The sequence below is a fragment of the Marmota marmota genome, unplaced genomic scaffold (genome assembly GCF_001458135.2).
Source record: "Marmota marmota marmota unplaced genomic scaffold, marMar, whole genome shotgun sequence".
Lineage (NCBI taxonomy): Eukaryota > Metazoa > Chordata > Mammalia > Rodentia > Sciuridae > Marmota > Marmota marmota.
In genome coordinates, this window is record NW_026000068.1 from 21913121 (window position 1) to 21931955 (window position 18835).

At 34.6% G+C, this 18835-nt stretch overlaps 1 protein-coding gene across 7 annotated transcripts in view; it reads left to right on the top strand.

The window, feature by feature from the left end:
* The window catches only part of Tnni3k (TNNI3 interacting kinase), a 282551-nt gene that overhangs the window by 93261 nt on the left and 170455 nt on the right, over positions 1-18835 (top strand). For all 7 annotated transcript variants that reach the window (XM_015490511.2, XM_048814077.1, XM_048814072.1 and 4 more), the window contains 5 exons: positions 195-333; positions 6631-6775; positions 6850-6954; positions 13748-13842; positions 14419-14568. In XM_015490511.2, the coding sequence (XP_015345997.1) occupies positions 195-333; positions 6631-6775; positions 6850-6954; positions 13748-13842; positions 14419-14568 (634 nt within the window). The remainder of the gene's footprint in view (positions 1-194; positions 334-6630; positions 6776-6849; positions 6955-13747; positions 13843-14418; positions 14569-18835) is intronic.

Consider the following 18835-nt stretch of genomic DNA (forward strand, 5'->3'; position numbering starts at 1 on the left):
TTCTGGTTTAGGACTAACTGTTAACTAATCTAATAATAAATTCCTTGTTGTTCAATCTAGTTGAGTTAGGATTTTCTATTATTTTCTGGTGACAATAACCTAAGAGAAAGCTTTATAGAGTGTTCTTTAATGGTCGAAAGCTTCCCTTTATTACTTGACTCTTTGCATTAATCTCAAGTTAATGGTTCCTTTAGGTAACCCGCCTCCTTTTGAAATTTGGTGCTGATGTAAATGTAAGTGGTGAAGTTGGAGATAGACCTCTCCACCTAGCATCTGCAAAGGGATTCTTTAATATTGCAAAACTTCTGATGGAAGATGGAAGCAAAGCAGATGGTAAGATAATATATTAAGGAGAAATTTACTGTCTTTTACTTTATATATACTACTTTACTTGTACTTCTCTTATTAGAGAATAAACTTGAAAATGACTAATCCTCCAGTCATGTGATAATTTGTTCCACAAATGATAATTTATTTTAAAAAATATTCTTATTAAACCTACAAGAGAATCCTTCTCTACATGTTTCAGCTCAGTTCTCAACATATTAGGTGGCTTGATAAAGTAAGACATTTTCCTAGGCAAAATTGCTGTTTTTCCTGCAGTTTTCTCAAAGTGACATATAATTTACATATATAAAATTTTTTAATTTTTAGTATAAATACTGAGGAATATTTACTCATGTATACATTTATGCAAAAACCACCCAGATCAAGACACAGAATATTTTTTCACTCAGGTATATCCACTTATTATTTTATCTCAGTAAATAGCCTTAACCACCAAAGATCCTCAATATATGGGCATCTATTGCCATAGATCAGTTTTGTCTGTTTTTAAAATTCATATAATTTGTGACAGATTTCTTCTGCTCACCCACTTAATTTCAATAGTTATTCATAATATTGCATAAGTCATACTTTACTTTTTATATTGCTAAAATTAACTTGTTTGAATATGCTACAATTGTTAATATTTCTGATGTTTTGCTCTTACGAATAAAACTACCAACAACATTCTGCTCCAAGGTAAAGAAGTCAAAGGACACACAGAGGCAAGATGCAGAGGCAAAATGGCTGCTTGTCCAAGCTGCTGGCTTTATTTATATCAATAGGTTACGTTAGGTCACTGGCATCAGTAGTACATTATTGTTCATTGTATCATTAGGCAGGTTACAGAGTTTGCAACATTATGCAGCTTACTCCTCAGTTATATACTAAGTTTCTATGTGCAGTGTTAGGAGGTTTGTATAGGTTTCAAGAAAGTCCATTGTTTAAAGTTACTATTATGTAGACAGGTTCAGGAGCAGTGGAACTTGGTGAAACATTGTGGGTGTCCAACAAGAGTTCCTATATTTCCAGGAGCTGAGTGTCTGAGTTCAAGGTTGAGGCTGATAAGACCCTAGCACAGAGCCTCCTCAAGAAGGGCATTACTACAGCAGCTAGGCATCCTGCACCTTTGCCCAGAAACTTTCCCAGGGACTCTGCATGTCACAGCCAGGAGTCATCAGAGGCTCCAGTCTCAGACACTGCTCTCCCATACTCTGCCACCTCTCTCCACAATCAGAGAAAACTCACTGTCCTGTACATTTGCACAGTCAGAACATCCAAGTGCTTTTGTGAACATATATGCATTTATTTTTCTTTAGTACATTTATTGAAATAGAATTGCTTTATCAAGGAGTATGCATATGTTTACATTTTTAGGAAGTTTCCAGACAGTTTTCCAAAATGTTTGTGCTATTTTTCAATCCTACATTAATATATCAGAGTTCCAATAGTTCCCCATTGCCTTTCCAATATTTAATATTATATTAGTATAATTTTTATTGGACATAGAATTTGAATATAATCAATTTGGGGAAAAAAGTCTTTAGAATATATGGAAGGACTTCAGATTCAATTACTAGAATAGAATCTCTCTTGCCTTTTTATTTTCAAAATTATAAAAATGAATTTTGGAAAGTTGATTAAAAGTAGAGTTATTAAAAAAAAATTCCTGACATGAAATTTGTAATGTTTTGAACAACCCACAATTAAAAATTAAAAAAAAAAAAAATTCCTCACGAACTTTATTTTTTGACACAAATTCACTGAGAGTTACATTTTGCCATTAAATTCTCTCAGGCATATCCAACATTCTTCCATTGACCCCCTAGAGACCTAATTAAAAGCCCAGCTGTAAGAGCTGCTGGCCTTTGCAACAGGAATGATACACATTTCTGAAAGGACATGGTTGTCAAACCTGTAGAACTGCCAGTTCCTTGGTCCAAAATTCAGATTGATATTCAGCTAATAAAGCTAATCGATGATTTTTATCTACTCAAAAAGAAAACAGAAAAGCTCCTACAGACAACTGAGGCAAGAGGCGAGGGCACTTTCCAGTTTCCATGGTAGAAACAGGCATCACTGTTTTGTAAAATACGAGAAGCATAGTTTGCATTGTTTTCTATAAGCTACTCTGCAGTAACACAGGCATCTATACTATGGATAATGTGTTGTCAAAACACTAGGAACACTATTACTTGGAGTTTATTTAAGCTGTCTCTTTCATTGTGATAGTTTAGAATAGGCAGAGGTACACCTCTGTGAACCACTGAACACATAATTATGTGTTTGAAACTGCCTTGCTCTTCTAAAGGGTCAAAAACTGCATCACTTTTTCCTTTTATTACCAATGACAACTTCAGCTTTTTATTCTTCTGCACAACTCCAAAGCTCAGTAGTGTCAAAATGAGTGTCATTTGTGATCAGCGTGTCTCCAGGATCAAAGGACTATTCTGCTTAAAAGGCATTGAAATGTGTAGCACACCCATCCTCCCCTTACATACCAGCATCATACAATATAATTTTTAACATCTTCTTTCAGTCTCACACAAGTACTACATGCCTCCTACTCAATCATTTTTGTAAAAATCAAGAGCCAGCATGAATCAAACTTTCAAGTATTTTTATTTCCTCTTGATACACATTTGATATTTAAACCCCTTTTGCACTTCAACCAATTGCAAAAATAAATAAATAAATAAATAAATAAACAAACAAACAAACAAACCATAAGGTCTACTATGCTGATGGACACTGTATAATACCTATTACCAGTTAGTTCACTTATTCCAAAATGTAGCTAAGCCTCAAGATGATTTACTTTAAATACAAACTTTACCTATGGTAAATGGATGTAAAAGGAAGATTAAATGAATGACCCCAAAAGAAGAACAATTTGAAATCTGGTATTTACAGTATGTTTCCATGGTAACAGAATGTCACAAATAAGAATAAATTCAGGTTACAAAATTGGCCAAAATGTAATGCTGAAAGCAGACTCTTCATTTTAATGTGTTCAAAGGCTGACCTATTCAATCAGGTATGTTTTAAGTCTCTGGTCTGCTTCTTTTTCTCTGAGGGCAATGAAAAAAGAGAAATATAATATCTCCTAAATGAGGTTGAAAAGGTCAGAATATTACTGGACTTCTTTAAAAAAAAAACTGCAATACAGTCTTCAAAACTTATCATTTTGACATGGTTGAAGATAGAATATTTTAAATTTGGAATTTATTAATTTTTGTCATCTCAGTATTAAATGTTATAGTTATTTTAATAAACATAGTCCTTCAACATAAATCCAGTTTTACAGAAATTCACACACAAAAAAAAAATTTCTACAATATATTCAGTAAAAAGAATGTTTTATTTAAAAAAATATATCTTTGGGGGGATATTATACAAATATATTATTAAATATTTATTCAAAACACATATTTTAAGATATTCTGTGATTTTCAGCTATTAAGGGGTTAATGTAAAATTTTTATTTTATCTTTAAGATCAATAATCAATTATTGATTATTTTATCCCACCCACCCATTCAAACATATTTTTTTCTTTTAAAAGATATTACTGAGCACTTATTCTCTTCAGAGTAGAGGATAGGCACTAAATATTTTCCTTATGACAATTTACATTTTTTTTTTGTTTGAAAGTCTCCTTTACCTAAGCTTCTCAATAATATATTAAGTTAGAGTAAATATAATATCATTCAGAGGTTCAATTTTCTTGAGGGTTACATATAATAACATATACATGTTTAGTCCTTGCAAACTTGTCCATGAAAAAATCTAAGTCAATCACAATGACTGAAGCACAAATAACAGGTACATTCATATAAACCCTGTGTTTGATCCTGTATTTCCCCTGCTTTCCCCATTACTTCTTTGATGGAGAGAATGTTAGGTCCACTGCATGCAATTTACCAAGTAAAAAACTTACTTTAAGTCTTAATGATTCAATAGCAGAAAAAGTATTTTGGGTGGAGCTGAGATGACTAAAGGCAAATTATGGACTAATAGAATATTGCACTATATTCTACCTTAAAATTTTCTGTCTGGACTTCAAGAACTCTTAAATGGCCTTCCAGAGGTCCTGGACTCCAAATTATTCTCATGCATTGACTCATGCCATTGACAGTGTTCAAAAAGAATGTGAACAAATGAAAGTATCACAAAAAGGAAGACAATTAAAAGAATGAGAAACATTCTTCTGTAGGAGATGTGTCTTTCTGAGCTATTTATTAATTTTAAAAAGATTCAAAAATTTATTTTTCTATAACAACCTCAGGAGATCAGGGACTTTGTTGTATATTTTCCTTTGGCTTAAGATCATACAGGACAGGATAATGAGAAAGATTATCAACAAAGTATACAACTAAAGAAGGCCTAAATAATTGTTCATTTATTGTTATATGATGATTATACCAATCATAGCCGAAAATTAGATGTAAAATTTTAAAACTTACTGTTACCTTCCTTGCTTTACCTTCTTATTTTCATTATTTTTTTAAAAAATTCAGGCCTTCAATTCTTTTGGTTCTACAAAGTAAACAAAGAAATCATATATTAAAATAAATATCTATAAAGTACTTAGTGCAACTGTTTTAATGTTAAAGTACTGAGTGAGTTAAAGTCAAACCCAGAATTTGGTAGTTTAGTGTTTAGCTTTTATTATTTCAATCCTGTAATTACTGACTATTCGTTTAAACTATATTTGAGTGTATGGACTCTGCATTTCTAAGTGTATTGGTCTTAGAATGTAGGAAAAATTTAAGAGGGAAATTAGGAAACAAAATAACTTATTGAATATCTGTCTACTATATAATAGGCATAATATTAGATGCTTTCTAACCACATGTTCCTTTAATCCTTTAAGCATCCTGCAACCATGGTGTATTACTTCATCATTACTAATAAAACATCAGTACCTCTAACACCTAGGACAGTGACTGGCTCGATGTGATCATTCAAAACTTATTGAGGGAATAGAGTATCAATCAAGTTTTATCAAGCATTGGAAGCTAACTCTAATTTAAGCATATTAGGAATATATTTAAAATGTCAAGCAGCACACAGACTCTTCTCCAGAAAAGGGTAGGTAGGAAGGTTTCTAATACAGTGAGGAGCAACTTCCAATGTCACACTACAAAACAAAATCAGTCCTATGAAAACTCATCACCAGATGTGCTGCACACACACATCAACCTTATGCTTGGAAAACCAGCAATGCAAGACACTGAATCTGTAGCTGGAATTGCTATCAATGGAAACTTAATAGAACTATTGCCACCACTACTACATTGCCAGGATAGATTAGGCCCTGTTTAATGTGTCATCAGCTTCACTGTCTCCAAAGAGCCTGATATGGTATGTTGATTGGAAGAGACTATAAATAATTGTCCAAACTAGCGCACTGTTGAGAATGACAACAACTCCCTATATTGTCCCCCTTTCCTAATCTTGGAAAACACATTTTCAGATTCTGTGATGGAACACTGTCTTAGCCTGTACTTGCAGTATAGGGCATTTCCCAAATACAAAAAGCTGTCATGAAGCTGGTTGGGCAAAGCCAAGAGCAAATTCCCACTACTGAGTGAACGAATGAATTTTAAGTAACTTGTCTATGTTAACATGTTTAATTAGGTCTGTGTCCTCTAAACTGTGGGTATATATACACATACACACACACTCACACACACACACATATACACACTATATATATATATATGTACATGTATATATATATATATATATTTTTTTTCCCCACAATAATATGCCCTGTATATTGAAGTATAGAGACTCTCAGACTCTCAACTGAGGATATACATCAGGACCTCCTAAACAATGTTGTAAACAAACAAATTGCCAGGTTCTACCAATAATCTGCAGAACCAAAAATACCTGGGTTTAGTTCTTTGGCCAGGATCTGTAATTTTTGACATCCTATATAGGAAAAACAAAATCAATTCAAAAGGATATATGTGTGGAAATAAGGCCACAAGTATCTTTTGGATGCTTATTAGTTTCCTGAACATTCTATCGTGCAAGGTATATTTGATTAGATGCATTCCACAGAATTTATGGGAGCTAGAAGAAAGTCTATTTAATGTGATAATAGGCAATAGAATAGAATTCCAACTTTTTAAATTGGTTGCACTTAATTTCCTCTATTATTATCATTAATTGGCAATTTCCAGGCATCTCTCAGGCACTTACAAAATGTCCACAGCCTAGTATATATGATGGCTGTGATATATACAGTGGATTCCAGATAATGTATCTATTGCTTTCTTGCTGGTGACAGTGAATGCTCAGGATAATGAAGACCACGTCCCACTTCATTTCTGTTCTCGATTCGGACACCACGATATAGTGAAGTACCTGCTCCAAAGTGATTTGGAAGTTCAGCCTCATGTTGTTAATATCTATGGAGACACCCCTTTGCACCTGTGAGTATTAGATAGAATTCCATAGGTCCTATGAGACATGTATTTACTTATCAAAATATTTTCTTCAAATCTAGGGCATGCTACAATGGCAAATTTGAAGTTGTTAAGGAAATCATTCAAATAACGGGAACAGAAAGTCTGACTAAGGAAAACATCTTCAGTGAAACAGCTTTTCACAGGTAAAAGTATATTTATGTGCAATAGCCACTAAACTTAGCTGACACCTGACAGCACCTGAAGTTGTATACATAAAGCAAGAACAAATAGTGGCAGATGTTGCAATCAGAAAGTGATAGCACAGGTAAGGCAGAGGATGAGAAGCCCAAGCTAGATGAACAGAAGAAAAGGTGGAGGCAGATGCTGCAGTCAGCATAACAGATGGGGTTGCAGCCAGATGCTGTGTTCCTGGATGCTGCCACAAAGACAGGGACTAATGTTGCCAAGGCAACAGGCATATCAACATCTGTAAGCATATTGCTTCTATTCCTTTCTCTGTGGAATGCTGCCAAAAGGGGCTGTGCCCATAATCCTCCTCCAACAAGAATCTCATTACCAGAATTCATCAGCATCAAATGTGACATTTTTTTCCTTGCTACTTAAACCTTATGTGCAACTATGTCTACCTATCGAAGACATCCATATGTCAGTCTGTAAAAGCCTAGTCAGGATGACTACTGAGATACCTAAGGTGGTATTAGTTATTTTCTAGGAATCCATGAGAGTTCTATAGTATACTCTAGGAAAGCACAGTAAAGGATCAGCTCTGTTTGGAAATGATGTAAAAGAAAAAAAAAGTGTTGGTCAGCTTTTTCATCACTGTGACCAGACTCAAGAGAACAATATAGAGGAGAAGGAAATAATTATTTTGGCTCATGGTTTCAGAGGTTCAGTCCGTAGTCAGCCAACTCCATAGCTCTAGGCCAGAGGTGAGGCAGATATGGCAGAGTGGTGTAGCAGAGGAAAAGTAGCTCAGGGTATGAAAACCAGGAAGGAGAGAGACAGACAGACAGAGCACTCTGTTCACCAGGGACAAAATATAAACCCCAAATGCACTCCCCCAGTGACCTACTTCTTCCTTCACACCATACCTGCCTACTTTTATAATGCAGTTAATCCATTCAAGTGGATTAATGTGCTGATTAGGTTAATTTTATCATAAAGCATCTCCAAAATTTTTTGCATTGTCTCACAAGTGAACTTTTGAGGGAGATCTCTTATCTAAACCATAACAAAGAAGGAGGAAAATAAATTGCTAATAATTCAGAGACAAAGCAGCTCCCTAAAACATCTAAAACAAAAGTGTAAGATTTATAAAATTTAAAGCCTTCATTTTTCAAGTTTGCAATTTTGCTATAAAAATAATAATAGTAATTTGAATGTAATAAATCTTGAATATAAGGTCATTTAACTACATATTACATATTTCTTAGATAATTTGCAACCTCTCAATTGGTACCTGGGACTAAGTTGTTGTTTTCATAATGTTTGTATTGCACTGATAAATAATATAAATAAGGTGACTCTTGTTCATACTAAACTAAAATTAAATTTAGGCTTCTACATCAAACTTCAACCTATTAAATTGCACATGGAATTAAATGTTGTTTTTTTTTAAATCAATCACAGAAATTGGCCAAAAGGGAAGTTAAGAAAACTACCATTTATGGAGAAGTGACTATATGACTGATGATTTATATCTATTATTTTATTTAATTCTCCTAACCCATTTTATAAAGGTGGAGAATATTGAAACTCAAGGAAACAAAATAACTTGACAAAGGTTCTTATGGCTAGAAAATAATGTAGTAAATGTCTAACTTAAAATGCCTAACTTAAAATCCTGTGCTTTTTGCATATCTTCATGTTCTAGTACCAGAATGTTTTGTTTGTTTTCTATACACTTGGTAACAGAACAGATGCAAAAACTCTTCAGATCATACCCTCAGTCAAAATGGATCAGTGGGATCTGTCCCTGAAGGGGAAAATTGGCAGAACTGATATGTACGCATCACTGGTATCCTCTTTCCATGTTAGGTCATGCCTGTTATGGCTGACACCTCAGGCTAGTTTTCAAATCATTTTGCTACCCCATGCACATGAATTGGAACCAACTGCAATCAGAGGGTGACTGTCACCTCCAGGAGGTTGTCTATATGAGATTTGTGAAGTGAGTTAAAAGTATGAACCCAACTGTTTTATTTTGTGTAAGCCTGTGGTGACTAGGAATAACAGATTAATATTTTTATTCTTTTTATTGTAAGCACAGACTTATAAAAGGAACTCCTTTTACACGAGAAATGTACTATGAATACAAATTTTTCTTTTTACAAATCAGTGCTTTGCACATAATAATCACTTATATATTTGTTATTGTTTTTATTTTATTTTTGTAGTTATAGATTAACACAGTACCTTTATTTTACTTATTTATTTTTATGTGGTGCTGAGTATCAAACCCAGTGCTTCACATGTGCTAGGCAAGCATTCTATCACTGAGCTACCACCCCAGCCCTGTTATCCTGTTATTATTTTTATATGTGTACTTATTCAAAAGTATATGTATATGCATACATATATACATACATACACTGTGTGTACATGTGTGCATAAGTGTGTGTGTATTTATCAAGTACTTTGTACACGCATGTTATAGTTTGGATCTAGAATGCCCTCCAAAGGCTCATGTGTTGCAAATTTGATTCCCAGTTTGTGGTGCTATTGGAAAGTGGTGGAAGGAAAATGTAGGTATTGGAGTCTGTTTGGAGGAAGTAGGAAACTGGGGGCATTTCCTTAAAGGGTATATCTGTCCCTGGTTCCTTCCTATTTTTTCCTTCTTTTTCTCTTTTTTTTTCCGCTTTTTTCCTTCATCCTTGTCTCCATTAGGTGAGAAAACTCTGTTTTGCCAAATTGTTCTCTCTATAATGTTCTTTCTTACCATAGGCCCATAGTGATGGGATCAAGTGTCTATGGACTGAAACAGTGAGACAAAATAAATCTCTCATTTTTTAAAATTGTTTATATAAAAATATAAACAACAGAAAATTGATACTGAGAAGTGGGTCATTGCTTTGACTATACCTGACAATATGCTTGGAATTGGTTACTGGGAGAAGTTTAGAAATGTTTGAGGAAGAAAGCTTAGAACATTGTGAGGAGAAATTAATAGACAATTCTGACGTGAGCTCAGAACACCAGAATGCTAGGAGGAATGTGGATAGTAAGGGCAGTGATGAGGTTTTAGATGAGAAAGAGGATTCTACTGGGAATGGAACTAGAGAACATGTGTTTTACATTCTGGCAACAAACTTGTCAACATTTTGTTCATGCCTTGAGAACATGTGTGAAGTTGAACTTAAGTAATGGAATAGTTTATCTGGCAGAGGATTTTTCAAGGCAACACAGCATAAAGGTAGTGGCATGGGTATTTATAACTGCTTTACACAAGATTTTCAGCAATATTTGGGAGCAAAAAGCAGAGAAAAAGGACTTTAAAGTTTGTAGTTTGGCAAAAAAATAAGCATACGTAAAAATGGAGCCAAGGAAGGTGTTCTTGCTAAAGAGATTAGCACTACTAAAAAGAACTCAAGTACTTTGTACCAGTATGATAAGAAAGGTAGATTGAGAGCTTCTCAGGAATTGATGCCACCCACCTACTGGAGGCTGAAGGGTGTAAAACTATAAACTACTTTCAAAGACTTTGCTTTGAGAATGTATAACTAGGCCCCCGTCTCATACTGGGATACCTACAAAGTTATTTCCCCAGGATACATTTTATTGTGCTTAATCATTCAGGTACCTGCTACAGCTATGGCATAGGTGGCAGACCTTGGTGTCATCTGAATGGTGCAGGTTTGGCAGGTATACAAAATGCAAGACTTGTGGAGTCACTCAGATTTCAAAAGGGAGTCTGGGAAGCCAGGCAGTGTGTGAAAGTTCAGAATCCCTGTGTTAGTCCCTGGTAGAGCAATATATGAAGAGTAAAGAAAAAGCTGCAATAGAAGCCCCAGGAAATTAGAGATGTCAGGAATGTGGAATGTCTGCTGAGCAAAGATATAGACAACAAGCAGAGGCAGCTCAAGAGAGTGACCATGTCTGTTGCAAACGGTAAGGCAGATGCCTAAGACCTTTGGAATTCACTTCCTACCATCACATACCCTAGATGCAGGATGTGTATCTATAGGATACAATACTTGACTTACTGGGCTGTATTGTCACTATGGTCTGATTCTTCCTTGGTAATCCATCCCTTCTGTTTAGAATGGGAATGTTTACCCAGTGTCATCATATGTTAAAGTACATAATTTGATTTCTTACTTTTATATGGATTACAGCTAAGAATTTGCCTTAAGATTTAGATAATTCTTTGAGCAATGCTGTAACTGCTAAAACTATGGGGACTCTTGCGTATGGATTGAGTGCATTTTGCATTATGAGAGGATATGAGCTTTGGGGGATGGAGATAGACTGTTAGAGTTTGGATCTGGAATGTCCTCCAGAGGCTCTTGTGTTGAAGGCCTAGAACCTTCAACATGGAGGTGCTATTTGGAGGTGGTGGAAATTTTAGGAGGGAGGGAATAGTTTGAGGAAGTGGAGTAAATCCTTGAAGAGTTTATCTTGTCTCCATTTACTTCCTTTCTCTCTCTCTCTCTCTTTCTTTACCCTCTGGCTAATTTAAGGTGAGCAACTCTGCTCTCTCACCTGCTCCCCACCATAATGTTATGCCTCTGCAGGCCCACAGCAATGGGGCCACATGAACATGGACTGAAATCTCTGAAACTGTGATCCAAAATAAATTTTTCATCTTCAGAGTTATTTTCTCAGGAGTTTTATCACAGTAATGGAAAGTTACTAACATAATACATATGTATGTATATATGCAAACATATATACACACATAAATTACACACATGTATGCATATATTCATAATTTATCATTTTCTGCAAATAGTTACTTTGAAAATAAACAATAAAGTACTTCAGACAATGACTGTTATATATGTAGTGTTATGGGTCATATTTACAATGAAAATTGTTAATGGCATGATATATTGCACTGAGATGGTTACTTTCTATTTATTAAATTATCCAAGAAGAGTTATTAAAGATCTGCCTTGTGTTGATGCTAGAAGGGACATTAAAATGACAGGATATCTTTCATCCTTAAAGGAGCCATGAGATTTTGGTAAAAAAAAAAAAAAGTGTGTCTATTACCATAATACAATGTGACAAGTGCCATAAGACTGAATGACAAAGGAGCAGAAGAGACAGCAATGATTCTACCTTTATTCATGAGAAGATTTTGCAGAAGGACAAATGCCATAAGACTGAATGACAAAGGAGCAGAAGAGATAGCAATGATCTGCCTTTGTTCATGAGAAGATTTTGCAGAGGGAGCAATAGTTCAGAAGATGTATGAAAGATGAGTGGTATTTATTAAACAAATATGACTTGGTCAACACCATCTCAGGAAGAGGAAATAGTTAGATCCTATGCTATGAACTACCTCTTTTTCTAGAACCAAGTCCCTGCACACTTCCATTAGCCATGATTAGATGGGGCTCTGCTTCATATTAGTTTCCTCCAGTCACCTATGACATACCTCATAGCTGTCCAGGCTTTGGAAGTAGAATCTTGCTAGTGAACACAAAAAGCAGATGTATGAGGGAAATTATAGGAAAAGAAAGTTTGTGAAAATTACTAGTCAATGAATAAAAGCTAATAGTCATTATTAGGCATAATTTATTTACATTACACAAAATATTTTTTTCTATCAGCTTTTTCAGTAAACAGTAGAAATTAGAATTTCAATTAAATAGTTCAACAAATTTGGTTGTAAATTTTATCTATAAAAATCATATCTCCTTTAGGTCCTTAACTATATTAATTTTTTCTCCCAACGAGAAGAGCAGATCATGGACATCCTTTCCAGCTTGTAATGTGATTCCATAAGCTTTAATTCACTTGGAATTTCAGCAACAATGTGGTATTGAGGAGGTATTATCTATCATCTTGTAGAACAGGTGTGAAAACTATAAAATTCAAGAAGTCTAAGGATTTGTCCCAAGTACTCTGGCTAGTATATGGAGGATTTCTGGACTTTGAGTCCACAACCAAAGCTCCCATAGTAAAATGACAGCTATGAGATCTTACCTTCTGGTCAAGGAATTCTTCCGACATTTGACAGTTTTCCTAGGGAATAATTTCAAAATATGATCTGATTTGACAATAGCTCTCAGGATTCTCCTGAATTTCATATTTCATTGTCATGCAGAATAATTTTTAGGTTAAAGTTGAACTAATAACACAGGAAATACTTGATTCAAAAGTTCTATAAATTTTACAAAACTTCTTTACTTCACTGCAGATTTGAAAATCTTCAAGATTTTATCACTGTATGTTCTTATTTTTATTTACCATTTTCATATAGTGCTTACTTATTTTTTAGTATCTCTCCTCTTACCTTCCTTCCCCCCTTCTTTGTCTGTTTGGCACTTTTATTTACACATCAGCATCTAGATTTTCCTGGGTTAATCAAGGCTGTATTTTTTTCCTGTGGCTGCCATAACAAACTACCACACAGGTCAGATAGGTTAAACCACAGAAATGTATTGCCTCATGGTTCAAGAGGCTACAAGTACGAAATTAAGATGTCAGCAATGTTGGCTTCCTCTGGAGCCTCCACCTCTTTTCTTGACTTGAATATAGCTACTTTCACACTGTGACTTCACATATCCATCCCTCAGACTGTCATTATCTGTTATAATCTCCTCTTCTTATTAAGATACCAGTTTTATTGGATCTGTACCTACACTAGTGACCCCATTTTAACATATTAACTCTTTAAATACAGTATCCCTAAATGAATTCAGAATCTGGAGTTAAGGGAATTAGAGCTTCAACCTATGCATTGGGAGGGAACACCACTCAGCCCATAGAAGTGTCTTCTATTTTCCTTATTTTGTACTTTTGCAGTGCTTGTACCTATGGAAAGAGCATTGATCTGGTTAAATTTCTTCTTGATCAGAATGTTGTAAATATCAATCACCAAGGAAGAGATGGCCATACAGGTATGACTGGGGTGAGAACATCCCTTGTTTGAGGTGCTTATCAATGGTCTAGAACAGTGGTGTGCCAAGGGGGAATGAGCCCTGACTGTGGTCAACCCCAGTGAGGATGGATATTGTTATCAACTGACACCATTTAGCATTGATGGTAAATAGTAATAATAAAAAATCATTAAATTTTGGTCAGCTTGACGGTTGTGTTATCTATAGTCAATGTAATCTCTTCTGGTCTTTACCAGAGACTGACCATGCTACCCTGCTTTGAAAATAATTCTTGAGAATTTTCATTCTTTTTCTTCTATAAAGATACTAACATTCATTCTTGATAATACTGTAGGTGTAAAAATACTAAAAAATAATTCTGAGCAAAATACAGTCTATATAGATTGACTAGTATAGAATATTTCTTTTGCTTATTGTATGTTTCCTCCATAATAAAATTAATTCATTATCAGATATATCAACCATTGCTTTCTGTCTCTGAAAACAATGTTGTTATGTGGTGACAACTGCCTTTTGAAAATCAAAATGTAGTTTTCTTCCTTTCTCCTTTCATCCTTTTATTCTTTTCTATTACAGGATTACACTCTGCTTGCTACCATGGTCACATTCGCCTGGTTCAGTTCTTACTGGATAATGGAGCTGATATGAATCTAGTAGCTTGTGATCCCAGCAGGTCTAGTGGTGAAAAAGATGAGCAGACATGTTTGATGTGGGCTTATGAAAAGGGTATATTTTTAATCATTGCATCTCTATAGTGACACATTGAACTGTGTGCATAGATTATGTCAATGCATCAATAATTCCTTTGCTTTCAAGACATGTACATGCTCATTTCTTCTGTAGATTGTATTTGAGTCTCTGGAGATTTGGATCAGAGACCAATAGACCATCATTAGAGAAACCAACTCCTGCACTGCAGATAAGCTGAAGGCATTCTCAGTATTGATACACTGAAAAAGAGAATGAGCGACTGCATTTTTAGGTGCTAACTTGTGGTAGGAAATGATAGAAGAGTGGAATTAGAGATGATCTTTATCTCTCTTTTAGGGGAATTTTGATGTGGATTCAAATTTTAAAACACAAACAAATATAAAGAAAAACAGGAGTATGTCAGAGTAAACCCTGTTGATAGTGCCTGTGCTAGAAAAATGTAAGGGAGCCACGATTTGTATTTAGGTATTAACTTATTTGAACTCAAAGCAGTGAGAACTTGGGATCTGGTGTGAGAACACCTGGGTTTATATCAAGTCGTATTTTTTGACCTTGTGTAAATTATTTAATCTTTCTAGGATCATTTTCTCATTGCAAAATGTAGGTAACAACTCCAGCTTCACAAGATTGTAAATATTAAATGTGATAATATGCACAAATTGCTTAGATCAGTGGCTGCACAAAATAAGCACCTAATAGTATTTAGTAGTGATATAAGTGGTAGATTTTGTAGTAGGTCAGAAATAAAGATGATTGATAACAAATTCTTTATTTCAAGGGAAAGGTAACTAGAGACATTCAGAAGTGAAACACCATCTTTGTTATTGATATTTAAGACATATTGTACATCATAAGTAAGCTCTGCATATGCACATAAGCTCCTAAGGTGTTTAGATTCCTCAGGTGAGATGAGACAGTATTGCTATAATTGAAATTATGTAGTTATGACTGAATACTGTATAATTAAGACTTTTATGAAACATTTTACTTATTATGTTAACTTTGATGACTACATTTTTAGGATGCTTAAAGTATGAAAAGAAATATATTTCTTTGTTTTAATGATATAAACATATAAGGCCATACTAAGCTATAATATTTCTTAGCCTACTAAGTTGAACCTATCTGAATCTCATCTGGTTAAAGTAGGATATGAAAATCCATCAATGAAAAGGGAGATTGATTTTGGTCAATGGAAATGGGGAGTCATTTTAAGCATGTAAACAAAAAGGGAAAACATACAGATCTGAAGGCTACTAGTGAAAAAATGACATAGGAGTTACTTTAATAAAGACAAAATAATAAACATGGAATCATAAATAATAAGACAGTTATAGATCTGCTATCTTTTTGTTTTTACTTTTTGAGTATTGTATAAATACAAGTATATCCGCCTTTGCACATATTGTTCTGCACAACTCAGTTAACTTTTACAACCTGAACCTACCCTGAACACAAATGGTGAATGTGAACATGACCAGTACCCTAGAAGCCCCACTTACATTATCTTTCAATCTCTCCCCAAAGGAGTGTACACTGCCTTCTGACATAGTTTTTCTTCTTTCAGAGAACTTTATATAATAGAATGCAGTGGTAGGTATGTACTATTTTGTGTCTGGCTTCTTTTGGCCAACAATTTATGAGATTAATCCTTATTGCAGGATGTTGTAGACTGTTTATTCTTATTGTTCATAGGATAATGTTTTGTGACTAGATCACAATATACTTATTCATTCTGCTATCCATGGCCGTTTGGATAATTTCCAATTCGGGGCTGTTAAAAATACTGTCCTATGAACATCCATATACATGTATACTGTGCATTTCTTTTGATGGATATATTATTGCATTTTTGTTAGGTACAAAGAATTTCTCCTTTGTGTTAAAAAATAATTCTAGGTAGCTTGATATTTTAAGTATCAGCTGGAAAATCTTAAATATTCTGAAGCCTTAGGAGGCCTGACTAAGTTCTACTTACCCAAAGCATTACATTTATTCAAGTGATTCTCAGACAGCATCTCTTAAGAAATGTGAGTTTCAGAGTAAGACTGTTTACAAAGCATTAGTCTTCCGGAAGGCAGCTCAGAAATTGCTGCTGCAGCTATCTCTTCACAGGGGTTGACTTTGTTTGTTTGTAGTTGATTGAGAGTGATAGTTGAAAACTGGCTTTACTTTTATTTTTTTGTGGAATTCCACACCTTACAAAACAATGAATCATTGTATAAACTCCTAAGATTTCCTGCCAAGCCACAGCAAAAATGCTTTAGAGGACTTGCCCACTGATCTCTGCAACATATGCCATATTTGTCACCTTTATTTGTTCATCTAATGTGCCAGGCATCAGAGTTGGATTCCATTATTACTATGAATTTTAACAAATTGAATGTTAGTACCCAGGAGACATATGGATATTTTACATATGTTCTAGGGCAAAGCAAGTCAAACCAGCAAAATGAAATTACTGCTATTTTCTCTTGCTGGAGAAATGTTGCACTGTTTTCATGTATTCGGAAAGGATTGAAATGGCCTTGTTGATACTGTCAACAGTGAACAGTTTCTGTTTTCATTGATAAAGAAATGCTTCCCTTTCTCCCTTGGAGAGAGAGTTGCCAAATTAACTGATATAGTTCACTAAAAACTTTCCTGAACAATTTGGAGATGAAGCTGAGGAAGCAGTAAAACTCTGCATAGAGATCCTTCTTATTAGAATAGAGGTGATATAGGAATGGTTTCATTATGCTTTACCATGTACCATATGCTATCCCAGGAGAGAGAAACTATAAGGGAGATTCAACAAGCAGTGTTGAGTTGAAAAGGAATATTTTTCTGAATGCTTCAGTAGAATAGCTCATCCTACTCTACACTCTGAAGAGAAAGACAGTGGAGTCTTTTTCAACAGAATGTGTCTTTGGTTCTAAACCAAATTTTTTAACAGACCCAGACTAAATTTTAGCTAACTATCCTTTTGCTATTCTGATATAGTACATTCAAGGATGTCTTGGAGTTCTGGAAAAGTTGTCTAGTCTCTTTTGGAATATTTTCAAAACAAGAGTTTACCCACTATGAGTTCCTGTGGAATCAGAAATGAAGAACACTTTCTATTTGCCTAGCCCTTTTAACCTAAAGAGATCAGAATCAATCTTCGAAATAATTTTCTTGGTGCTCTTGATTCTACTCTGAAGCCTACTGGTTAAGTTTCAGTATTTCTCTGCTCGACTGCTTAAAGTTCCAATTTCACAGTATTTAGAGTGTTTCTCCTCTCCAAGTCATCCCCTACCCCCACCCCCTTCTTTTCTACTATTATTTCTGAAAGTGTAGTGATGGCTGTCTCACTCACTTGGATTTGTTCTGCCCTTTCCCTGGGGTACAAAGGACTTGTATGAATCAATTTAAATTGGCTAGAAGAAATAGCCAGCAGCTTGGTTATGTTTAAATCCTCTGCCCTAATCACCAGTATGGAAAACCCATTGAAAAGACCTACACATAATCTTACATCCATTGCATTAAAGATGAAACTGCCGAATTGAAAAGATCTCAGCCAATTAGAATTGAACACATAGCTCAATAGTGTGTCTGGCAGTTAGATTTGAAAAGGCTGCCTTTGACAAAGAAAAGCACTCCTTTATGTCAGGCTGTTTAGGGTCAGAAAATAACCCAAACCAGAAACAGGACTAAAAACTTCTGATTTGCTTCGGTACTGACACCAGTTAAAGTAATTTAGAGAGGCTCCTCTCCCAATATCTAATTATCCAGAATACAATATTTGTATACAGCAGAAGCACTCTAATTCACAATGACAGGGAACTGGAGTTGGAGAATTAGTGAGTAAGTGAGCAAAAACAATAAAAATCAAGGCTCCTGTACCATGATATATACTCTGTTCATTCCTTTTGACAAGTGTAGTATGGTGTGAATTATTTATAGTAAATGTACTATAGTGTATTCTCTAAAAGTAATGAAATCTTACAGTCATGAGTTTCTACAGGTTTTAGCCAGTAAAAAATAACTGAGAAATGAAGGTTAGGAAGGAACAGAAGAAGAGGTAGGTTCATTAAATTATTTTATAAATTTACAACAATGAATTATAAATTCATAGGCTGCTTCTATATTACATTCTTACCTATTAGAATTTATTTCCTAGTTTAGTGAATAGTTAGTAGTTTAGTGAATCTAAACTACTTAGGGGTTGAAGTTTAGTGTGATAAAGTAGATTAGGAGGGAGATAAAGGAAGGGTTAAACAAAAGACTTAGAGGGTATTTCAAAATCCATGAGTTGTTTTTT